The following is a 25,843-nucleotide window of genomic DNA, read 5'->3' as shown; positions in this document are numbered from 1 at the left end:
CAAACTGTGACGTCCTGGTTCATAGGTCAACACTCCACCACTAAGCCACGCCAGCTAGGCTTGTTTATTTTTTAATAGGGGTAAAATGATTTGTCTTACCTTTGGTATTTCTTTAATCTAAGTAAAACATTTTCACCAAAGTGTATTAGTAGAAATAAAGCATAGATATAAATGTTTATTTAAGCTGGTCCGCCCCAAATTGGAAAACTAGCATTCCAAAAACAGGTATTAAGAACACTCTGTAATACCAATTCAGATTTTGCCCAGAGTTAGTAAATTACTTGTGCTTCAGTGAAGTAATATGACCCTAGTGTGTGCATGTCCCAAACACCTAATTTACTAAGTCAGGTGTAAGAACCTGCCTCATCGGTCAATTTTAATGATCTGCTTAACAATAAAGCTGATGTCCCAGTGTGTGGAGTAATTGGGGAAGGGCACTACCATGCAAAATGAGAACTTAAGCTTTGAAGATTTACAAAGCTCACAAGCTTTCATAATAAAATCTTGTATGTAATGGAAAACCTTCTGATGTTCAAGGACATTGACTTCAAAGGAGTCTTTTAGGATAGCTACAGTATTTACTCTTATAAAGAAATACCTCCTCAGTATTATTCTTATTATGGGAAGATATATGTGCCATTTAATCATTGCATGTATCCAGGCAGTGGTAAAAGTAAATATGATTTTAAAAGTGATTGTACTACATGTGGAATTGTCTCCTCCCCATTCCTTTAGGAGCAGGAATGTGTCCATAACATGCTACATTAACAGAGTTCTAGGACTGCTATTTTAGCAGAGGTTGAGCAGTAGTATATTTTTCCTACAAAAAGGGAAAATAAAAAGAAGACAAAAAAGTGATGAGGGCAAATTCCTTGACCCTGCCTTTATTCTTTCTCTCTTTCTCCTTTCCTTCCTCCTACCCTCACCCTCCCTTCCTTTATTTCCTTTCCTTACTTCCCTTTCTTCCCTGTTACCCACCTTCCCTTCCTTCCTTCTTCTTTCCTTCATTTTTGTCTGTTTCTATCAATAGTTTTTTAAAGAACTTTTCAAATAATTTATTTATTGCAAGATTTCTTTTTATTGACATGTAGAGAGAGAGAAAGGGAAAAGAGAAGAGAGAAACAATGGTGCTAGAGCGAAACATCGATCTGCCGCCTCCTGCACGCCCCCCACCAGGGTTCGAGCTCCCAACCCAGTCATCCTGGGCATGTGCCTTGACTGGGAATCAAACCAGCAACCTTTCAGTGCACTGCACAAGGCCCAACCAGCTGAGCCACACCGACCAGGGCTATTGCAAGATTAGTTAACATGGAACATAATTAAAACTGTTCTTGAAAAGCATGCCTGTAGAGGATAAAGCAAATTTTTAATGTAGAAACTGAATGTAAAAGCCTATTTTATATACCTGAGTATTGACAGAATTTAACAAGGTCCTTTGATTTGGACCAGAAAACAGACCTTCTTGTCCTTTTTAATCTTGTTTTTGATAATTCAACTCTCTTCCTAGGTAAATGCTTCCATATCACCATGGCTTACCTTGAAAAGAACTAACATTTCCTTTTATAGACAAACTTTATAGACCAACTTCACTACCCTGGAAGATGTCAGAGTAAAGTAAAATATAGTCATTATCCTTTAATGCCAGTAAAAAGTCATACTAACATAGGACCAGGGAGTGAAAATGTTGAAGCGCTTTTTAGGAGAAATTGAAGGTCAAGACAAGAGAGAAAATTATAGGGAAATTGCTATTCAGTGTGCCAGTACCCTAACTGAATTCCTGCCTCTTGAGTCTTAAGTCTCAAGAAAAGGATATAATTTAAAACTTGGAGATTTTCCAATTCCTTACAGAGGAATACTGTGAGCCATCTATCTATTTAAAAATAAATTCTCAAAGTCCAACCTAAGCATGTTTTACAGTTGTACTAGTAAATTCTCCTGGGCATGAACTGAACTATCTTTTACTTGCTGTTATTTCAAAGCCATCATCTTACTTTAAAATTGTTAATACTTTTTAAAATGTGGTAGTTTTGGTCATACTATATTTTTACTTTTATTTCCTTCTAAAGAGTTTTTATTATTTGAATTAAAAAATACATGTTTTTCACTCTACCTGGTTTGGCTCAGTAGATAGAGCATCGGCCTACGGACCGAAGTTTCCTGGGTTTGATTCCGGTCAAGGGCACATGCCTGGGTTGAGGCTGGAATCCCAGTAGGGGGTGAGTAGGAGGCAGCCAATCAATGATTTTCTCTCATCATTGATGTTTCTTTCTATCTCACCCTCTCTCTTCCTCTCTGAAATCAATAAAAAAATATATTTAAAAAAAAGTAAGGCACAGGTTGATAAGCCAAAATAAAGGTCTAGTACAAAGGGCCATGGTAGCACAGAGGAGAGAGTGATTGTTATTACTGGCAGAGTCTAGGAAAAAATCATGGGGATGGTATCACTTGAGCTGAGGCTCAGGGATGAGAGGGATTTCAGAAGCTGAAATGGAAGAGTCCTTCCCTAACCTCAGAAAGGCACACAGACCAATGATGAAAGGCCATGATGACTAGATTATGGTTTATGTATAGCAGGGTAGAGTGGGAAAGCTGAGACAAGAACTGGAGGCTCATGAGTACCATGCTTAGAGGTCCAAAATTTATTCTAAAGTAAATACAGAGGCAACAGTAGATTTTTAGCAAGAAAAAATATAGAACCAAAAAACAATCTTTTGTCACATAATTTGTGGACAGGGATTTAGATTCAAGAAGAAAGAATAAAACAACTGAAATGTTTCAATCTATTTAAGAATTCTCTTTATTTGTTTAAAGGTACTGTGAAAACATCTAACTAGCATTTGGGAGTGTGAAATTTAGTTACTCAGATTTGGTTTAAGACTGGCTTTGTGGAAGTTAAATTATAGCTCTTCACAGAATAGTTGTATACACAAATGGCCCAGTGCATTGTCTATGTTAAAAATTAATAATTTACTAGATATTATTGTTACTTCTATCAAAAAAACTTTACAAGTTAAATAGGGAATGACTGAAAGAAGAAAACTTTTTTTCTTTTAGATTTTAACTATCAACCTAAAAAACTATTGTCAAAAATCATTTAAAACATTTTTTCAAGTTTAGGGATGATTTTTCTGACACTACTTTCCAAATCAATTTGTCTTTTGTATATCATAATAAAAAGTTGTCAAATTTAAGGTGAAGTCTTTTATATATAAGCTTCTAAATTGAAAAAGATAAAAATACCTCTCAAAGCCTGATCATCGGTAAACTATGCAGTGTTAGATGTTTGATATGTTCATTTGCTAATTAAATCTGAGGTTGATTTATAAAACCATCCTAAAGCCAGGGGTCGTCACGACCGAAACAACCGGACGGACGACCAAACAGCAGGCTGCGTGGGGCAACCAGGCCGGCAAGGGGGTTAGTGAGGGACGACCAAACAACTGAACAGCAGGCTGTGTGGGGCGACCAGGCCAGCAGGGGGGGCAGTTGGAGGCAACCAGGCCGGCAGGGGAGCAGTAAGGGGCGACCAGGCCGGCACGGGAGGGGCAGTTGGGGGTGACCAGGCCAGCAGGGAGGCAGTTGGGGGTGACCAGGCCGGCAGGGGGGCAGTTAGGGGCGACCAGGCCGGCACGGGAGGGGCAGTTAGGAGTGACCAGGCCAGCAGGGGGGGCAGTTGGGGGCAACCAGGCCAGCGGGGGGCGGGGGGGCTAGGGATAACCAGGCCAGCAGGCAGAGGTGATCAGGCTGGCAGGGGGGACAGTTACAGGCAATCAGGCAGGCAGGCAGGTGAGCAGTTAGGAGCCAGCAGTCCCGGATTGTGAGAGGGATATATCCCCAGGCCTAAACCGGCAGTCAGACATCCCCCAAGGGATCCCAGATTGGAGAGGGTGCAGGCTAGCTAAGGGGACCCCCTCCCATGCACAAATTTCATGCACAAATTTCATGCACCGGGCCTCTAGTTGCATAATAATAGCACTTTTCTTTTCTGTGGGTGTCTTGGAAGTGTTTAAAAGTGCTAAACACCAATGAGATGTTTAGTTTTGGTTTAAAGGCTGAAGCATGAATTTTTGCTTTAGAGGTTGCCTGATGGGGCATTTCCATGTGAAAATTCAACCAGTCTCAGATTAACTTATCCAAAATTGAACTTACCATCTTCATGCTCAGATTGTCCCCGCTTGGTACCTGACTCAGGCACTTTTGAAATGGATAGAAAGCAATCAGCTAGGAAAATGAGCTGGAAACTTAAAGAAAGAAAAACTTTTTTTTTCCCCCCCTAAAACTAAATCTCACTGCAGCATCCACTATCTGTAGATTTTGTTCTTTCTATAAGGAAAATTGATAGAGCTAAAATAGGAAACATTTTAGGAGGTTCCTTGAAATTTTCAGTACAATTTGGATCCTCTTCTCATGTTCTGATGTTTTATTTTTTAGTTATTTTCAGTAAATTTAAAACTTAAGAGAAACTGATAAAACTTACAAGTGCTATTTTAGAACAGAGGTCAGCAAAGTATGACCATAGGCCAAGTCCAGCCTGCTGCCTTGTTTTTAAAAATTAAATTTTATTGGGACAAAGCCACAATCATTCATTTACATGTTTTCTGTAACTGCAGAGTTAAATAGACTGTACAGAATCTGCATGGCACAGAAAGCTAAAAACATTTACTATCTGGTCCTTTACAGAAATAGTTTACTGACCTCTATTTAGGGTTTTCAAATAAATAAGAGTATCTTTTTCAGTATAAATGAGAATAGTGAAAATATTTTTTCTGCTATTATTAAAAATTTGCTGTGCACCTGTGCTTCTTGATCAGATAATTTAAGAAATTTTATAGTAAAATTAGTTCTTTGTTTATAGTCTATGTAAATTGGCTCCTTCAAATCTCACATATGATGGGTTGGTAATTCTAGATTCCATTTGTTGCTTTTGCTTACACATGAATTTGCTTTATAAAGCATACCCTTTTCAAAGCAATCTGTTATAATCTATACTTAGTGCTTTGCCTGAAACATACATCTGATTTTTTTTTCATACATCTGATTTTTAAGTGCAAAGCTAGCTTATTAATATAATTTATAATTATTCTTCAGTAAGTACAGAACCAAAATTGTTTTTTTTAAATATATTTTATTGATTTTTTACAGAGAGGAAGGGAGAATGATAGAGAGTTAGAAACATCGATGAGAGAGAAACATCGATCAGCTGCCTCCTGCACACCCCCTGCAGAGAATGTGCCCGCAACTAAGGTACATGCCCTTGACAGGAATCGAACCTGGGGCCCTTCAGTCCGCAGGCTGACGCTCTATCCACTGAGCCAAAACGGTTAGGGCCAAAATTGTTTTTTTTTAAATACATTACTTAGCAACCTAACTAAGATTAATGAAGGAAGTCTTTATGCAAATATTGATATTTCCTATGCCAATAGCATTCACAGTGTGGCTCATTTATTAAATTAGAAAGCGTATTTATCAGTTCCCTGGCCCCGAGTACCAGTAATTGCTATAAGTATAAGCATTCTTTAAATCCATGTGTTTTCTAAACCCAAAAGCACTTTACCCATAAATCTCATTCATATTGCTAGTGCCCTAGAACAGTGGTTGGCAAACTGCGGCTCGCGAGCCACATGCGGCTCTTTGGCCCCTTGAGTGTGGCCAACCACGGCCTGGGCGAGTCTATTTTGAAGAAGTGGTGTTAGAAGAAGTTTAAGTTTAAAAAATTTGGCTCTCAAAAGAAATTTCAATCGTTGTACTGTTGATATTTGGCTCTGTTGACTAATGAGTTTGCCGACCACTGCCCTAGAAGGTATGGGCAGGCACTAGTATACCTAGTGATTGGTAGAGAAACTGAGACACCCTCCCCCCAAAAAACATTAATTTTTTTCTTTGTTCTTTGCATATGAAAAAGCTATTTTTGGTTTTACTCAATGTTTACTCTGTATTACATTACTTGTGCAGCTTTATTTCCACTCCAGAAATTCTTGCTGCTCCTCTTGCAAAGCAAGCAGTCTCCTAAAGCATGTCCCACTTAAATCTCTCTGCTTCTTCCCATTGCCACCAGAGCAGTTTTCAACACCATGTTTCTGACTTATGCCTCTGTACTATTTCAAAGTCTTTATTGATTTCTGTCACCTTTGCAGCTTTTCAAGATAGCACCTGGTCCTCACCGTCATCTCTAGCTTTATCTCCCACCCTTGTCCAATATAAGTTTTATACTCCTACTTTATTAAATATTGTAGTTTGTAGCTCTAACAGTAGTGTTTCATTACTTTGTACCTTTGCCCAGGACTGTAATGTCCTTTTTCCTTCACTCTTCTTTATAGACCATGCTCAGCTTTCAGCTTCAGTGTTGCCACTTCTAGGAAGCCTCCCTGAAACTGTCTCCCTTCATACTTGGTTAAGTGGCCTGACTGGGGATTGAACCTGCAACCTTGGCATATCAGGACGATGCTCTAACCAACTGAGCTACCCGGTCAGGGCTGGACTTATTGCTTTTTCATAATAAACTTTTTATGTTGGGACAGTTTCAGTTTATAGAAAAATAAGCAAGATAGTACAGCAAATTCCCATATGTCCCGTACTGTTACTTTTTTTTTAATAATGCCTTACATTAATTTAGTACATTTATACAATTGATGAATCAATAAGGAGACGTTATTATTGACTAAGGTTTATAGTTTATTAAGATTTCCTTAGTTTTCACCTGATTTTTTTTTTCTGTTTCAGGATCTCATTCAGCACACCACATTACCTTTAGTATTCTTGTCTCCTTAGGCTTCTCTTGACTATCATAATTTTTCAGACTTTCCTTATTTTTTATAACCTTGACAGTTTTGAGAAGTATTGGTTAGATATTTTGTGAAATGTTTCTCTATTGGAATTCATCACATAACATCAAGAGTACATACCAACATGATTTATTATTGTTGATGTTGACCTGGCCGAAATAGTATTTGTCAGGTTTCTCTATGATAATGTTACTTTTTTTACTCCTCTTTGGAAGGAAGTCACTATTCGAAGCACATACTTAAGTGAGGAATTAGGTTCCACCTCCCGAGGGTCGAGTATCTACGTAAATTATTTGGAACTTTTCTTCACAGATTTGTCTATTCTCCTCTACATATTTATTTATTCATTTATGTGTATCAATATGGATTCATGGGTGTTCATTTTGAACTTTGAGTTATAATTTAATATTAATTTATTTTGTTGCTCAGGTTATCCAAGCTTTGGCTATTGGGAATCTTTTAGTTGGCTCCTGTGTCCCTTTGACGTATCCCCATCATTGTGGGGTTGTTTTGTTGTTGTTTTTTGGCTTTATCTTTTTTTTTTTTTAGTACTTTCCTATTTTCTTACTTGTCTTGCATCTATCTCACTCCAGTCCTAGAATGAGTGTTTTATGTTTTTATTTTATTTTATTGAACTGTATTCTGTGATACTATTTGTTTGGTTTTGTTTGTAATTCTGAATTAGCATGAGATATTTATAACATGATTATATTTTTATCAAAATATTTCAAGAATGGTCTGTTTGCTTTGTGACTGGCAAGTTATCCTGAATATTTTGTTTTTTGATTAAAGATATAACTGTTTTTGTTTGTTTGTAACCAAGATTCCTATCAGGTGACTAAAGTGACACCTCATTATTTACCTGACATTTTATTTTTAGGAAATGAACTGGTTTTACATAGGTGAATTTTTTAAGTGCCTAAAGCATAAACTTTTTATGTATCCATTCCTTTTTTCCTTCAAGGAACATATTTAAGCACCTACCATGTGCTAGGCATAGTGCTGGGTGCTCAAGGCAGATACAACTCTGTTTCTTGAGTAGACCATAGTTTAGTGAGAACATGGTTATACTTCAGCATGGTAAGTGCTGTAATAAAGGTTAGCTCAAGATGAAGTAGAAGCCAACAGCAGAGATTCAGGACAATCTGCTGACATTTTGAAGGTTGAATTTTAATTAGCCATATTAAATAGGGGAGAATGAGAGAAGAAGAGAGGTTAAGGGAGATGGGCAAGAATGTTTTCACAAAATGAACAGCATGTAACTGAAAGAGCATGGCATTTTCAAAGTACCACAAGGAGCTCATAATGTGACTGGAACATAAAGTGGAGGCAGTGGTGAGGGTTGAGCAGTAAGCCTAAAATCCATCATGAAGGGCCTCATATGCCTTATTTATATGCTAACATTCTGGGGGAAAGGAGGCACTGTTAGAGAGTTTTTAGGAGAGGAGCAATCACTTTTGATAATAATGTGGACAATGAATTATAGTAACCAGGAAACTAGGTGAGGAATCCATTTCAGTAATTTAGGAGATGAGGACAGAGGTAACAGAGATGGAGTAGATTGATTGGTGAGATATAATGGAAATATGGATGTGAGGTTAAAAGGTGACTGAAGTGATGTCTAAAACAGACCTTATCTACATGTACCTGATAATATAGGCCTGGGCAAAAATAACTACAGTGAAAAACCACAATTTATTTTTCTTACTTAACAAAGGTCTGTGATTCTACTTTCCAAGTAAGTATCTTGGAAGCAGTACTATAGATTAATGATCTAGTACTTGATCACTGATAAAGAAATAGTACATGTAAAGATTAAGTACTGAATAGCTCCAGTATATCACACTCTCAAGCTCTCAAAAATACAAGCAAATAAGCTGAAAAGAAACCAACACTAGCCGAAACCGGTTTGGTTCAGTGGATAGAGCGTGGGCCTGCGGACTGAAGGGTCCTGGGTTCGATTCCGGTCAAGGGCATGTACCTTGGTTGCGGGCACATCCCCAGTAGGGGGTGTGCAGGAGGCAGCTGATCAATGTTTCTCTCTCATCGATGTTTCTAGCTCTCTATCCCTCTCCCTTCCTCTCTGTAAAATATTAATAAAATATATTTTTTTAAAAAAAAAGAAACCAACACTAGATGTATAGAAATTTACCTAGAAACTAGAGGCCCGGTGTATGACATTCATGCACAGGTAGGGTCCCTAGGCCTGGCTGGCAATCAGGGCCGATCTGTGGGGTGACCAGCGGGGCAGTCGGGGGATGGAGCCAGCCCGCTTGCCAGCTGGCCCCCCCCAACCCCCGCTGCTGTTTCCGCTGATCGCCTCCCTCTGTGGGGTGACCAGTGGGGCAATCAGAGGGCCCCTGCTGGCACCCACCTTGGCTGGCCTGGGGCCTGCAGTCTGGGGGCAGCTCCTGCATTGAGCATCTGCCCCCTGGTGGTCACATCATAGCGACCAGTCATTCCACAGGTGGTTCCACCGTTTGGTAAATTTGCATATTAGGCTTTTATTATATAGTACTAGAGGCCAGGTGCACGAAATTCATGCATGGGGAGGGAGGGTGTTCCTCAGCCCAGCCTGTACCCTCTCTAATCTGGGACCCTTGAGGGATGTAGGATCGGGCCTAAACGGGCAGTCGGACATCCCTCTCACAATCCAGGACTGCTGACTCCCAACTGCTCGCCTGCCTGCCTTCCTAATTGCCTTTCTAACTGCTTCTGCCTGCCAGCCTGAACACCCCCTAACCACTCCCCTGCCAGCCTTATTGATGCCTAACTGCTCCCCTGCCAGCCTGTTTGCCCCTAACTGCCCTCCCCTGCCAGCCTGTTTGCCCCTAACTGCCCTCCCCTGCAGGCCTGGTCACCCTTAACTGCCCTCCCCTGCAGGCCTGGTCACCCCTAACTGCCCTCCCCTGCAGGCCTGGTTCCCCCCAACTGCTCTCCCCTGCAGGCCTGGGTCCCCCCCCCAACTGGCCTTCCCTGCAGGTCCGGTCGCCCCCAACTTGCCTCCTCTGCCAGCCTGGTCACCCCTAGCTGCCCTCCCCTGCAGGCTTGATCGCCCCCAACTTCCCTCCTCTGCTGGCCTGGTCAACCCTAACTTCCCTCCCCTGCAGGCTTGATCGCCCCCAACTGCCCTCCCTTGCAGGCCTGGTCCCTCCCAACTGCCCTTCCCCGCTGGCCTGATTGCCCATAACTGCCCTCCTTTGCAGACCTAGCCCCTCCCAACTGCCCTCCCCTGCTGGCCATCTTGTGGCGACCATGTTGTGTCCACATGGGGGCAGCCATCTTGTGTGTTGGAGTGATGGTCAATTTGCATATTACTCTTTTATTAGATAGGATAGAGGCCTGGTAAATGGGTGGGGGCCAGCTGGTTTGCCCTAAAGGGTGTCCTGGATCAGGGTGTGGGTTCCCTTGTGGCATGGGGTGGCCTGGGTGAGGGGCCTGTGGTGGTTTGCAGGCTGGCCACTCCCCCCAGTGACCCAAGCAGAGGCCCTGGTATCTGGGATTTATTTATCTTCTATAATTGAAACTTTGTAGCCTTGAGCGGAGCCAAGCCTCTGCTCGCTCCGTGGCTGCAGCCATTTTTGTTGGAATTTATCTTCTATAATTGAAACTTTGCAGCTTTGAGTGGAGGCCTGGGCCCGCTGGAAAGCTTGGCTTCCTCCATTGCCAGGGGCAACTCAAGCCTCCTGCTCTCTCCAGCTCCGTGACTGCCACCATTTTTGTTGGGATTTATTTATCTTCTATAATTGAAACTTTGTAGCCTTGAGTGGAGGACTGGGCCCTCCAGGATGTGCCAGAAAGCTTGGCTTCCTCCATTGCTGGGGAAACCCAAGCCTCCTGCTCTCTCCGTGGCCACAGTTATCTAGGTTGGGTTAATTTGCATACTCGCTCCTGATTGGCTGGTGGGCATGGCTTGTGCGTGAAGCTGAGGTATGGTCAATTTGCATATTACTCTTTTATTACATTATTAGATAGGATGTTTCCTCTGGCACAGTCCTTACAGCTCTTGTACCACAGCCAACTTTTTTTTTTTAAATAAATCTTTATTCAGATTATTACAGTTGTTTCTCCTTTTTCGCCCCATAGCTCCCCTCCACCCGGTTCCCACCCCACCTTCTGCCCTTACCTCCCCACAACTGTCCTCATCCATAGGTGTATGATTTTTGTCCAGTCTCTTCCTGAACACCCCCATACCCCTTTCCCCCTGAGAATTATTAGTCCACTCCCTTTCTATGCCCCTGATTCTATTATATTCACCAGATTATTCTGTTCCTCAGGTTTTTAATTCACTTGATTTTTAGATTCACTTGTTGATAGATAGGTATTTGTTGTTCATAATTTTTATCTTTACTTTTTTCTTCTTCCTCTTCTTTAAGAATACCTTTCAGCATTTCATATAATACTGGTTTGGCGGTGATGAACTCCTTTACCTTTTTCTTATCTGTGAAGCTCTTTATCTGCCCTTCAATTCTGAATGATAGCTTTGCTGGGTAGAGTAATCTTGGTTGTAGGTTCTTGCTATTCATCACTTTGAAAATTTCTTGCCACTCCCGTCTGGCCTGCATAGTTTCTGTTGAGAAATCAGCTGACAATCGTATGGGTGCTCCCTTGTAGGTAATTAACTGTTTTTCTCTTGCTGCTTTTAAGATTCTCTCTTTGTCTTTTGCTCTTGGCATTTTAATTATGATGTGTCTTGGTGTGGTCCTCTTTGGATTCCTTTTGTTTGGGGTTCTGTGCGCTTCCTGGACTTGCAAGTCTATTTCTTTCACCAGGTGGGGGAAGTTTTCGGTGATTATTTCTTCAAATAGGTTTTCAGTATCTTGCTCTCTCTCTTCTTCTGGCACCCCCATAATTCTGATGTTGGTATGCTTGAAGTTGTCCCAGAGGCTTCTTACACTATCTTCAACTTTTTGGATTTTTTTTTCTTTTTGCTTTTTCGGTTTAGTGTTTTTTGCTTCTTTGTATTTCAATTCTTTGACTTGATTCTTGTGTTCCTCTAGTCCAGGGGTGGGCAAACTTTTTGACTCGAGGGCCACAATGGGTTCTTAAACTGGACCAGAGGGCCGGAACAAAAGCATGGATGGAGTGTTTGTGTGAACTAATATAAATTCAAAGTAAAGGAGCGGAGGGGAGAGCAAGAGAACCGGATAGAACAGCCGGATCTGGCCCGCGGGCCATAGTTTGCCCAAGGCTGCTCTAGTCTGTTGTTGGGTCTCTGTATAATATTTTTTATTTCAGTCAGTGTATGTTTAATTTCTAGTTGGTCCTTTTTCATATCTTCAAGGGTCTCATTATATTTATCGGCCTTTTCTAGGATATTCTTGAAAAGCCTTATAACCGTGGTTTTGAATTCTATATCCAGTCATTTGTTTTCCTCCATTTCTTTCATTTGTGATCTGTTTCTTTGACGCCACATTTTCACTGCTTCCCTGAGTTGGTAGGGTAGATTTGTGTGCTAGGTTTCCTATATGGCCCAGTGGGTCGGCCTTCCCAGTTAACCTGAGTTGGACACTCTTGGTGCACCCCTTTGTGGACTGTGTGTACAGCCTTGTTGTAGTTAAGTCTTGATTGTTGTTGGTATACTGGGAGAAATTGACCTCCAGGCCAGTTGGCTGTAAGGATCAGCTGTGTCTATGCTGGGAGAAGTTCGGTGCTGGAGACAGCCTTATAGGATTAGACTTGCCAAATTGCAATAGCCTCTGTGCTCAGTTTGGATGGGGTGGAATCTCAGGGCAGAGCAGACAGTCTTGGCTTCCAGTCAGCCTTGCCCTTGTGCGCACGTGCAGACCTCTGCCTTCCCCGGCTCCCAAGTCTCCGCCCGAGAGTCCAGATTCCTCCCACAAGAGCGTGGGTCCCCAGGGGCTCGCCTGGAACTGGGGTTCAGTGCAGTCAGAACTGGGGCTCAGTGCAGTCAGGAGCTTCTGACTCCCTTCCACTAGGGAAAGCCTGTGGCAACCTCTGCAGCCTTTGTGTGCACTGGCACGCGCGCGCCTTCATACCTCTGCCTTCCCCGGCTCCCAAGTCTCCGCCCGAGAGTCCAGATTCCCCCCAGTAAGAGCGTGGATCCCCAGGGGCTCGCCTGGAACTGGTGTTCAGTGCAGTCAGGTGCTTCCGACTCCCTTCTGCTAGGGAAAGCCTGTGGCAACCTCCGCAGCCTTTGTGCACACTGGCACGTGCGTCTCCAGACCCCTCCCCACCGGGGCTCCCCCGGGTCTCCCCCGGGTCTCCGAGTCTCCGGATGCCTTTCTCTCTACCTGACAGTCCAGACGCCCCCTGTATGAGCCTGGGTCCACGGGGTTTCACCCGGGACTGGGGTTCAGTGCAGTCAGAACTGGGGTTCAGTGCAGTCGGGGGCTTCCTTCTCCCTTCTGCCAGAGAAAGTCAGCCAGGCTCTCAGCTGCCCTTTCTCTCTGCACGCACAAAGACCCTTTGCCGTACCTCCAATTCTCTGTGAGCTTTTCTCTTTCCTTCTAGTTGTAGAATTTTCACTCAGCCAGCTTTCCTGTGGTTCTGGATGGTGTCCGTTCTGTCTTTTAGTTGTAGTTTTGAAATTGTTGTGCGAGGCAGCAGTTTAGGTGCTTACCTATGCCGCCATCTTGGTTTCTCTCTCACCACAGCCAACTTTAGCTGTCATGCCAATGCCTTCAAAATATTTTCCATTTCCTGGCAAAGCTTAGCCAGTAGAGTCTGTTATCTCAGGTAGAAATTATAGTGACACAATACATTTACACAGTGTGTTAGTTTAACCCACTCCTCCCACTGTGCAAATAGCTCCATTAATGTAAGTTTGGCACTTCGAAAACCACAAATATTTTTGGTCTGCTTGCATGTCATTGTACACAAACATTTTGGCATACTGTGTGTCACTATAACATTAGTTGGGGTTACTCTCTATATTAATAAATGATGCATGTGCCCCCAAAAGTGACTAGAACATAACCTAGTTTTTATTTGAATCTGGCCAGTGTTGTTATGAAATATCTCAGCGTTTCCATAAAGCCACTGTCAAGTGATAGCAACTCATATTTGAAGATGAGAAAATTGAAAGTGAGTTTGATGTATCACCTCAAGCCTCCTTGTCTAATAATGTCTTTCCTATATATGCTGTTTCCAAAATAATATGGTTCAGAATAAAACAAGCATGTTAAAATGTCAGATAACAAGTTTATATAATCCCTTAGTCACAAAGGCAGTTCCAGAAGGAGATAGAAGGCATACAAAACAGGATATTGTAATTCTTGTAAAAAGAGAAATAGATAAAGGACTGGAAAGCAATCCAAAATGCTCCTAGGCAATAACAGTCTTTTCTTATTGGAGTATGTTCAATAAGATAGTTATCGTTAGGTTTCTTAATATTCACTGAAATACATAACAAAATAAACACAGTTTATACCTTGTCTTGATAAGTGCCCCAAAAACAGGATTATTCTATAGTTGTTTCATTATAGATTCATTCTAGAAGTGATCAGAAAAACAATTCTGAATAAGCAGTACAAGAGGTTCTCTAGCTTTTTAAAAAATTAAATTTATTGGGGTGATGTTGGTTAATAAAATATGGGGTTCAAGTGTACATCATCTGTACATTGCATTGTTTACCACCCAATCTCAATTCTCCTTCCGTCACCGTATCTTTGACCCTCTCTGCCACTTCCCCGCCCCCTTCCTTGTGATAATCACCATACTGTTGTTTGTGTCTGTGCGTGTTTATATGTCTATTTTGTTCATTTATTGTTTTCAGTTTTATATCCCACATATAAGTGAAATTATATGGTTCTTGACTTTTTCTGTCTCCCATATTACACTTAGCAAAATATTCTCAACATCCATCCTTATCACAAATGGCAGTATTTCATCTTTTCTTATGGCTGAGTAGTATTCCATTGTATATATATAATATATCTTTATCCAATCAACCATCGAAGTATACTTCCATTGTTTCCATGTCTTGGTTATTATGAATAATGCTGCAATGAACATAGGGGTGCATATATCTTTGCAAATAAAAATTTTCAAATTTTGGGGGTGATGGCTCAGACTTAGTAGCTCATTTGGTTAGAGCATCGTCCTGATATGCCAAGGTTTTAGGTTCGATCCCTGGTCAGGGCTCATACAGGAAGAAACTAATGAGTGAACAACTAAATGGAACAACAAATCAATGTTTCTCTCTCTCTCTCTCTCTCTCTCTCTCTCTCTCTCTCTCTCACTCTCTCTCATTGGGGGTTGATAATCATGGAAGGATTTACTAGGTTATATGATAACTCTATTCTAACTTTTTGGAGGAACCTCCATACTGTTTTCCTTAGTGGTTGTACCAGTCTACATTCCCACCAGCAGTGAATGAGGGTTCCTTTTTCTCCACAACCTCTTCAACACTTGTTACTACTTGTTTTGTTGATAACAGCCATTCTAACTGGTATGAGGTGGTACCTCATTGTAATTTTGATTTGCATTTCTCTAATAGATAGGGAAATTGAGCATCTTTTCATATATCTGTTGGCTATTTGTATGTCTTCTTGGAAGAAGTGTCTGTTCAGGTCCTCTGCCCATTTTTCAGTTGGGCTGTTTGTTGAGTTTCTTTTGTTGTGCAGAAGTCTTTTAGTATGATATAGTGCTATTCATTTATTTTTGCTTTTACTTCCCTGGCCTTTGAGGTTAAATTCATAAAGTCCTTCTTAAGACCAAGATCCATAAGTTTGCTACCTATGTTTTCTTCTATGCAATTGTTTTAGGTCTTATGTTTAGCTCTTTGATCCATTTTGAGTTAATTTTTGTGTATGGTGACAAACAGCAGTCTAGTTTCATTCTTTTACATGTGGCTTTCCAATTTACCCAGCATTGTTTATTGAAGAGGCTTTCTCTTCTCTCTTGTATGTTTTTGGCTCCTTTGTAAAAAAATTTTTCTTGCCCATAAACATGTAGGTTTATTTCTGGGCTCTCAATTCTGTTCTGTTAATCTGTGTGTGTTTTCATGCCAGTACCATGCTGTTTTGATTGTGCTTGCTCTGTAGTATAATTTGAAATCAGAGAGTTTGCTACCTCCAGCTTCTTTCTTTTTTCTCAGGATTCATTTGCTATTTGGGGTCTTTTGTGATTCTATACAAATCTGATGATTTCTTCTTCTATTTCTTTAAAAAAAAATGCCATTGGGGTTTTTATGGGGATTGCATTAAATCTGTATATTGCTTTGGTAATATGCCCATTTTAACTATGTTGATTCTTCCAATCCGTGAACATGGAATGTCTTTCTATATCTTTATGTCTTACAGTTTTCAGTGTATAAGTTCTTCACATCCTTTGTTAAATTTATTTCTAAGTATTTTATTCTTTTGCAAAAGGAATTGTTTTTTTTGTTGTCTTCCAAAAAACAATTTCAGAAAAAATTCTTTTTCTGAAATTTCACTGTTAGGATACAGGAATGCAGTTGATTTTTGTACATTGATTTTGTAATTTGCAACTTTACTATGTTTATTTACTGTTTCTAATAGGTTTTTGGTGGAGTTTTAGGGTTTTCTATTTAGAGTTACGTTGTCTGCAAAAATTGACAATTTTATTTCTTCATCCCCAATTTGAATGCCTTTTATTTCTTTCTCTTGCCTGATTGCTCTGGCTAGGACTTCCAATACTATGTTGAATAACAGTGGCGAGAGTGGGTATCCTGGTCTTGTTCCTGATTTGAAAGGAAAAGCTTTCAGTTTTTTACTATTGAGTATGATATTAGCTGAGGGTTTGTCATATATGCCCTTTATTATGTTGAGGTACTTTTCTTCTATACCCATTTATTGAGTGTTTTATTCATAAATGAATATTAGCAAGCTGAATACAACAATACATTAAAGAGATAATACATCAGGATCAAGTGGTGTTCATTCTAGGGGCACAAGGATGGTTCAGCATATGCAAATTGACCAGTGTGATATACCACATTAACAAAACAAAGGATAAAAATCATATCAGTTGATGCAGAAAAAGTATTTGACAATATAAAACACCCATTTATAATTAAAACTCTTGCTGCTTTTACAGATTCATAAGACCACCCGACTCATTCTCTCACCTAACAATTCATGGGAAAATGGTATCTTTTAATAAGGAACTAATGAGTTGATAGCTAAGATTTATGATATTTCCTAAGTAATTTATTCATGCCAGTAATTTAAATGTAAATCATTTTTAACATTAAGATCAACCTCTGTTTAATACAAGCTCCTGACCAGTATTTTTAAAACCACCTTTATAGGCTAGTCAGACATTATTGGGTGTAGAATCTTCTTAGCTTTTTATATGCCAGAAATCTAGGCTCTTAAACATTTTTAGTAAGGTCCTGAAGAGAACAACATGTTTCGCATTTTCATATATCCTCTAGGAAATGCCCTGTAGAACCCAAATTAAAAATGAATGTATAAATCTTTATGTTGTGGCTGTGGTTCCAGCGAAATCTAACCACTATTAAAAGTCTTTCTTCCATGCCTAACCCATACCTTTACCAAGTGACACATTGAACTTGTCAAATTCAATCTATAATATCTAATTTAGACTTGTAGATCTATAGAAGTAATGTAGAAGAAATTGTAAAGCTGTGCTATTTTAATCAAACTTTAAATTAATTAAAAGTAAATAAAATTTAAGATTCAGTCCTTCAATTGCAACAGCCACATTTAAAGTACTTAGTAGTCCCATGTAGCTAGTGGCTACCATATTGGACAACACAGATGTAGAACGTTTATTGGACAATGCAGATATAGAACAGTACAGAAAGTTTAATTCAATAACATTGTTTAGAGAGTACTGATACAAAAGGCACTTTAGTTGATAGTGACATATATTTATATACAAAAATGCCCATGTGATGACTTCTCAAAAGGAAAAGCAACCAGATTGTTTATAAATAGGATCTATAATTTCATTTATTGTCCCCAAAAAGTGCCTTTTAAATTTATAAATTCCACTTTCTTTCCTCAAACTCTTACCCTAGCCCGGCCAGCATGGTTCAGTGGTTGAGCGTTGATCTATGAACCAGGAGGTCACAGTTTAATTCCTGGTCAGGGCATGGGCTTAATCTCCAGTGGGGGCATGCAGGAGGCAGCTGATAAATGATTCTCTCTCATCATTGATGTTTCTAGCTCTCTTTTCCTCTCTGAAATCAATAAAAATATATATTTTTAAAAATAGCCCCCCAAAAAGAAAGGAAGGCTCTTCCTTATAGTAGAATGCTTACTGATAAATGTGGATGGATTGGTGAAGCTGGAAAATCACCATATCACAACCATAATGATAAAGATTGGTTTAGGCAAGAATTATCAGGGGATGCTAAAAATAAGGGCAAAGTTTATCAAGGAATAGGATGCTTACATCATTTAATTGTCACATACTGCTTGCTTCTAAGTTATAAGGAGGAAAATAATTATAAAATGGAAAGCTATTGAGAGGCTGATGGGCCTCTGGATATGATACCTTGAAAGACATTCAATATCACAAATATGAAATAAACTAGAGGCCCAGTGCACAAATTCGTGCATGGGTGGGGTCCCTCGACCTGGCCAGCAATCTATCAGGGCTATGGGTGCCGCGGGAGGCTGGCCGGCTGGGGGGAGGGGCTGTGGGAGGTTGGCTGTGGGAGTGCACTGACCACCAGGGGGCAGCTCCTGTGTTGAGCGTCTGCCCCCTGGTGGTCAGTGTGCATCATAGCGACCAGTCATTAGGTCCCTTAGGCTTTTATACATATATAGATATTTGTATGTAAGTGGGAGGCATAAGCTGAATTTAATCAAGAAGAAATATCAGACAAAACCAAAATGAAAAACATTCTATTTTTAAAGTGACCTGCATTTTTTAAAATTTCAGTGTCACAAAAGATGAGGGAGAAAAGGGCAGGCAAGACTGAAGAACTAGCCGGGCCAGTCTGACTCAGTTATTGAGGGTCAGCCAATGAACCAGGAGGTCACCGTTCAATTCCTAGTAGGGCACATGCCCAGCTTGCTCAATTCCTGGTAGAGGGCGTGCAGGAGGCAGCCTATCAATGATTCTCATTATTGATGTTTCGATCTCTTTCTCCCTCTCCATCCTCTCTGAAATTAATAAAAACATATTTTTTAAAAAGATTGGAGAACTCTTCCAGATTAAAGGAAACTACAGATATGACAACTTAATGCAAAAGTTGATCTATAACTGGATCCTGAACTGGAGGTGAAAAAATAATAATAAAAAGGAAATAATTGGGACATTTGCTATGATTGGGATATGAATAGTAGATTAGAAAAAGTATTGATGTTAAATTTCCTAAATTTGGTAACTATACTATGATTATGTTAGAGAATACCTTTGTTTTTAGGAAATACACTGTGAAGTATTAAGGAGTAAAGGGGCATGATGCCTGTAACTTATTCTCAAATGGTTCAAGAAAATAACTGTGTGTGTGTGTGGAGAGGAAGAATACAATAACAAATGTGCTACATCATTAAGAGTTGGTGAATTTGCATAAAGGCTACAAAGGAGTCCTCTATTCAAGTCTTGCAAATTTTTTGTAAATTTGAAATTACTTTAAAATAAAAATTTTTAATTCTATTCAATGTTTTCTAGCTCTTTCAAAGGCACAAAATGACATGATGGCAATAAAGATGCAATCAGAGAGTCTTTCAAAAGAATATGACCTACTCCTAAAAGAACACTCAGAACTTCAGGTGGGTGACATCCATGTTATAGGCTTAAATTTTTTGAAATTGTAATTAATTACTAGTAAGTCAACTATTTGTATTATTTGCCCTTCCCAAATCAAGTTGGTTGCACTTAATCACGGTTTTTAAGTGATTAAGGAACCCAGAATTTACCTAGAGGGTGAAGATTAGGACATTGCATGAAAATACAAGATAATCATATTCACCTTCCAAATCCTACTTGAGAATCAAAAAATTGTTGTAGACCATCTACAGTAAAAAGCTATATCTAATTGTCCTTTATGGATTTCACTTCTGTTGTCAAACCAACCTTAAAAATTGCATTATATCCTAAAGTTCTTCGGGAAACTTAACTTTCTCAATTTTACGTAGTTGATTTACTTTAAATAAAATAATCAGAAAATAAGGGACTATAAAATATTAAGGAAACAAAGGTGGGAGAGGGGAAAGCTGATTTCCTTACCATAAACAAATCCCACTTTGCAGCTTTTAAACCCATTTGGATTTCCCCATCTGGTCTCCTTCCTGTTACAGTTACTAAATAAATATTAGAAAACAGTCCCTTCAAAATATGTAGTTTTGCCTTTCCTTGTTTGCACTTGTGCTCTTTTAGAAAAGAAAAAAACAGAACTAACCTTAGGGTCATTGGCAGTACAAAAGCATGAGCACCTGCCAGTTTGTAACTTTCACTTTGGAAAATCACCCTTTACTTAAGGGACTTGTCCAGAATAACAGCTCCATTCAAGCTGTGATTTTTGTCTAAAGTGGTAAGATATACACTGCGTGGCCAGATTATTATGATCTCTGAATGCATAATAATCTGGCCACTCAGTGTGTGTGTGTGTGTGTGTGTGTGTGTGTGTGTGTGTGTGTGATCTCTGAACGCATAATAATCTGGCCACTCAGTGTGTGTGTGTGTGTGTGTGTGTGTGTGTGTGTGTATTAGAGGTTCAGTGCATGAATTTGTGCATGGGTGAGGTCTGGCCAGAGAGAGGGGACATGCGAGGTTGGCTGGCCTGCCTGCTGGTCGAGGGGACAATTTGCATATTAACCTTTTATTATATAGGATATACACTGAGTGGCCAGATTATTATGCTTTCATAGATCATAATAATCTGGCCACTCAGTGTATGTAACCTGTCTTCTCTAATCCTGTCTTCTGATTGGTTGCTTAAAGTTAATGTTATTAAAGTTATTCTGAAAGCATCAACACTCAGCCTGAATAAACTTTTGATAAACTTCCTGTGTACAAGCAATAACACTACAACTCCATTTTATGAAATTTTTCCCTCAGGGTAGACTTGTACCTTCTTGGAGCAAGATCTCTTAAGATTAATTCTACCCCATTTTCTTCCAATTTTAAATGATACGTTATAGTCATCCTTTAACATGATCAGTAAAGAGTATAATTTGAGAAGCTAGTTCTATTTAGCAAATATCTGAAGAACAACAAAAAAGGCCACCCCATCTGGGTTTTGTGGTTCCCTTCATTCTTTCTCTGCCAAAGGGGAATGGAAATTTTGTTTTCCTGATATAACTGTGAAGCTAAAGCAAAATAGATTAAGGCAGGGGGATAAAAAGAACTTATCAAGAGTTTTATTTTCCCCTCTAGACATCTTTTCTAGTAAAACCCACCAATTTTGTAGTTTTTATAATTTGAGATCTTCTTAATCTATATTTCACTGTTGATTACTCTTATAATTAATAACTATACACAGAAAAGAGAATTTTTTTAAGTCCATTTCTTATCTATGAATCTGTTTTCACTCTTTGCTTTAACTACTTAAGTCCATTTTTTCTTGCAGGATCATTTACCAAAAGACAGCAAGAAAAGCCTGTGAACTGTAAGAAAGAAGATCATGGCATACCATGTCAGGATGACAAATTTGCTATCACATTAGTCTCTCAGAAATATAAAATTCAGTTCAGAAAAATGTACTATAACTGGCCAATATTTTTAAAAATGCCATACATAAGCTGTTATTATAATGGCATTATCACAATATTTGAAGATGTTTCACATATATTGTAAAGTCTATATTCTGGCTCTTAAGTAAAATATAAGCATGTTAAAAACATTTAGATATTCATAGTAACAGTGGTGTATGGTGGCTGTTTACCAATAGAAAGAAAAATTCATTAGCCAGTTACTTCCAGAATTAGATTTTTAAGTTGCATGAAACCATTAATAGCCTTTAAAAGCTTTGATGAGTTTCTACTAATAATAATCTATTTAATCAGATGATAATAATGATTGTGTATTTAAAATATAGTATCCCTTATCAGCAAATTTGTTCATGGGGAGATTAAATAAGGATAAATGATCAGAATTTGCCACTATATTAATAGGGAAGAGTCAGAGCAAAAAATAAAAACAGTGACCTTAAAGCCTGATGACACATAGTATGGTTTACTCTCATACGAAAACTGTTTTAATAATTATATTTTTGTTACTGTCCACCTGTTGGACTGTTTTTGTTGTCATTTGTGTCAATGACATGTAATTAGTAAGTGGTCAACCTTTTTGAAGTCTATCTAGCAGTGGAGTTTACATCTATTTGCACAACTGTCACAGCACTGAACTAAAATTATTTTGCAACAATTTGGAATTCTTGACTCAGAGAGCAAGTATTTCCCATTGCTGTGAGAATTATATAATTGTAATACAAATATTACCTCCAATATACATACACTGGTATCATAGTTCCTCTGAGATGTTTATGTAATCTGAAAGCTAAATATTAAATACTATTTTTCCATTCAAATATTCATTTAGCATTTCCTTTAGAAAATGATAATGATTATAGCATTAATATGATTTAGGTTGTTCCCAGTGTTTAGACATGGAAATTATCTTCCTTGTCTCATAAAAACCTAAATATAAAAGAAAATGGAAAATAATTACTAGAGTTTTTATTTTCTTCACATGTGTTTTATCCTTTGTTGTTTATTATCCTTTTAGCGTCAACTTCACACATTTAATTTTTTTCATTGTAAAATGGATGAAATGAGCAAGTATGTAAGACTTTTTTTTTTCAGATAAAAGTCAAGAGTTACTGCTAGAAAACAGACACATAGGAGACATTTAACAGGAGTAAGAAATGGGAGCTAGACCATCTGGACTGACAGCACCATAAATAAGAAGAGGGAGGGAGTGCTGAAACAAGACAGACCTCCAAGTATCAACTGAAAAATATCCAAGTTAGAGCTACATGGGTAATACCTAGTGAGTGAGTGTGATTTTGGCCTGCTATACAGAAATCAAATCTAATACAGAGTAACATAGAGAAAATTAGAAAATAGACACCTTTAGGATTGGCAGAATTTAAATCTAATCCCAGCCTCACAATAATTTAGCCATGTGATCTGAACAAATTTTTTAACCCTCTAGACTTCCATTTCCTCAAAGTGAGAGCAATAACATTTAGATCAGGATTACTCTATATACTAAGATAATACTGTGATTCTCAAAGTTGTTCGGACTGTATGGCAAAGAGAAAGTCTGGGTGCTCTTTGAAGAGCACAAGGATTTAAAGATTTTCCAAGATCACTTTAAAGTGTATATTTAAGTACTCTTCAGTCTCAACCTTCAGTTTTACAGATGGGTAATCTGAGGCCTCAAACCTCTGAGCCGTTTTCTCAAGGTAACATGATACTGGATGGATTCAGGGCCAGGATCGGAAATAGAATTCAGGTGTTCAGATATTACTCTAGTCTTTAAAAACACAAACTAACTATAATTTGCTGAACAAAATATTGCCATGATTTATCCAAGTTTTGAACGAGGAACTTTTGCTTCAGAATATGTGTACTTTGCCACAATACCAAATTATCCCTGAAACTATACTTTTTAGTTATGTTCTCCTTGCCAATGATGGAATTTAGCGAAAAATAAACATGTATTCCGAATTTGGTTACACTGCGTATTGTTTCTTTCTATTGTCAGTAATGACTTTTTTATATTTTAAAAGAACATAAAGGCTGTATTACATATTTAAACACAGGAGTGCCATTCTTGTCCTTTTCTATCAGAATTACATAAAGTTTTGTCACACTCTCTCCCCACTTACAAATCTACCTTGAGGTCCTGGACTCTAGGAAGGTGCATTTAAGAAGTTCTAGCCAAGTACTCTAGGATTTGGTAAGAGTCACCCCCATTGCTTAACTTGGGCCCCAGTACTGGTAAATAGATTGCCCTGAACCCCCATTCTAGAGCTTGGAGCTTAACTATTTCCTATGATACTATCCTGATGTCACCAGCCTGCCATGATCTCTAATTAAATATCCATGCTTGTTCTGGTGCTAGGTCTCTGCTTGCCTGCAGTGACATCCCTGCTTCCTCCTTGGGCCTCCCAACCAGAGTCACTTGGATGTATCTCTCCTGTTTTACTCTACTTCTGTAGGTTAGGCTGGCCCTGCACTCCCATTCCATTGTTCACTGCCTTCTCACTACCCCTCCCATCTATGTCCCACCACAGCTGAACAGCCCATGCCCAGCCCTACTGACACGTAATACACCTTGTTTTTGAGTGCTCACTACGCAATGTGTAAGGATAGTAGTCCTTTTAAGCATGGACTTTAACATCAAGAATGATATGTCTAAAGCCCATGAGGCCCTTCTGAATGTTTTTGTCTTTCAGCCTATTTTTCCCAGTATTCCTGAAAACCTGCTTAACAAAGGTTCCGTTTTCTTTAACATTTCTTTCTCTAATCAATTTACTAAACAGCACTATTAACTTCTTAGTGTTGCTTTCCACCTTGATCTCTAAGCAAACATTACTCTTTCCTTCTATAGCCAAAAGTGATTTCACCACTGTAGAATTGAGTAACAACCCCCCAAAAGATATCCATGTCCTAATCCTGCGAATATTCTCTTCTATGGCAAAAGAGTGAATATTAACTTTATATGGTAAACAACTTGACTAAGGATCTTGAGATGGAGAGATTATCCTGGATAATCTGGTTGGGACCTAAATGCAAAGGAAGGTAATTACCATATAGAAGAGGAGATGGCACTGTGGCATGGAGGCAGAGATTGGAGTGCCATAGCTGCCAGAGCTGAAGAGGCAAGAACAGATTCTTCCCTAGCGCCTGCTGAGGGAGAATGAACCTGTGGACACCAGTGAAACTTGAATTTAGACTTCTGGACTTCAGAACCATAAGATAATACATTTGTTGTTTTAAATCACCAAGTTTGTGATAATTTGTTAGCAGCACTAGGAAAGTAATGCAGGAAAATACAGGTAATGGTGTGGACTGAATTTCACAATGTGTGGAAACAGATACCCTATCTTAGTTCTTTTTCTCCACTCCTATCTTTAGTTCTTTTTGTCCTTCAATGTTATTTCCATTCCCACTGCTACTATCAAACCAAGCCATCATCATTTTTTTTTAATCTTTATTTGGAGAGTATTACAGATTTCCCCGATTTCCCCTCATTGCCTCCCTCCACCCAGTTCCTGCCCTGCCACAGGCCTTCACCACCCTATTGTCTGTGTCCATAGCTAATGCATATGTGCATATAAGATCTTTGGTTAATTTCTTCCTGTCCCCTTCACCCCCCCTTTCTGAGATTCATCCATCTATTCCATGTTTCCATGCCTCTGGTTCTATTTTACTCATCAGTTTATTTTGTTAATTAGATTACTTGTTTGTTTATTTTGACTTTTAGATTCAATTATTGATAGATATGTATTTATTGCCATTTTATTGTTCATATTTTTTCTTCTCCCCACTCCTCCTCCTCCTTTTTCCTCTTCTTCCTCCACCTCCTCCTCCTTCTTCTTCCTCTTCCTCTTCTTAAAGAATATCCTTCAACATTTCATGTAATTCTCATTTGGGGGTAATGAACTCCTTTAGCTTTTTCTTGTTTTTGAAGCTCTTTATCTGACCAATTCTAAATGATACCCTTTGCTGGGTAAAGTAATCTTGGTTGTAGGTCCTTGCCACTCATCACTTTGAATATTTCTTGCCACTCCCTTCTGGCCAGCAAAGTTTCTGTTAAGAAATCAGCTGACAATCTTATGGATGCTCTCTTGTAGATAACTTCTTTTCTCTTGCTGCTTTTAAAATTCTTCCTCTGCCTTTAATCCTTTGCATTTAAATATGATTGTGTACTTCTTTGGGTTCCTCTTGTTTGGGACTCTCTGTACTTCCTGGACTTGTAAGTCTATTTCTTTCACCAGGTAGGGGAAGTTTTCTGTCGTTATTTCTTCAAAAAGGTTTTCAATATCTTTCTTCTCTGGCACCCCCATAATGTGAATGTTGGTATGCTTGAAGTTGTCCCAGAAGCTCCTTACAGTATCTTCATATTTTTAGATTCTGTTTTCTTCTCTCTACTCTGGGTGATTTGTGCTTCCTCATATTCTAAATCTTTGATTGTATTCTTGG

The 25,843-nt window shown here is 39.1% G+C and overlaps 1 protein-coding gene across 2 annotated transcripts in view; it reads left to right on the top strand.

Moving 5' to 3' along the window:
- LOC308246051 (B-cell receptor-associated protein 29-like) overlaps window positions 1–23,448 on the top strand; it is a 43,009-nt gene extending 19,561 nt beyond the window's left edge. Inside the window, exons 7-8 of one of the 2 annotated variants that reach the window (XM_080663920.1) lie at window positions 19,359–19,459; window positions 21,259–23,448. In XM_080663920.1, coding sequence (XP_080520046.1) covers window positions 19,359–19,459; window positions 21,259–21,294 — 137 coding nt within the window. In that variant the 3' untranslated portion in view covers window positions 21,295–23,448. The remainder of the gene's footprint in view (window positions 1–19,358; window positions 19,460–21,258) is intronic. The other variant, XM_080663921.1, reaches the window with a different exon arrangement.
- The last annotated feature ends 2,395 nt before the right edge of the window (window positions 23,449–25,843 follow it).

The sequence above is a fragment of the Plecotus auritus genome, assembly GCF_963455305.1.
Source record: "Plecotus auritus genome assembly, chromosome: 4".
In the NCBI taxonomy this organism is placed as follows: Eukaryota; Metazoa; Chordata; class Mammalia; order Chiroptera; family Vespertilionidae; genus Plecotus; species Plecotus auritus.
The sequence above is the reverse complement of the archived record's forward strand: the minus strand, read 5'-3'. Positions and strand labels throughout refer to the sequence as shown.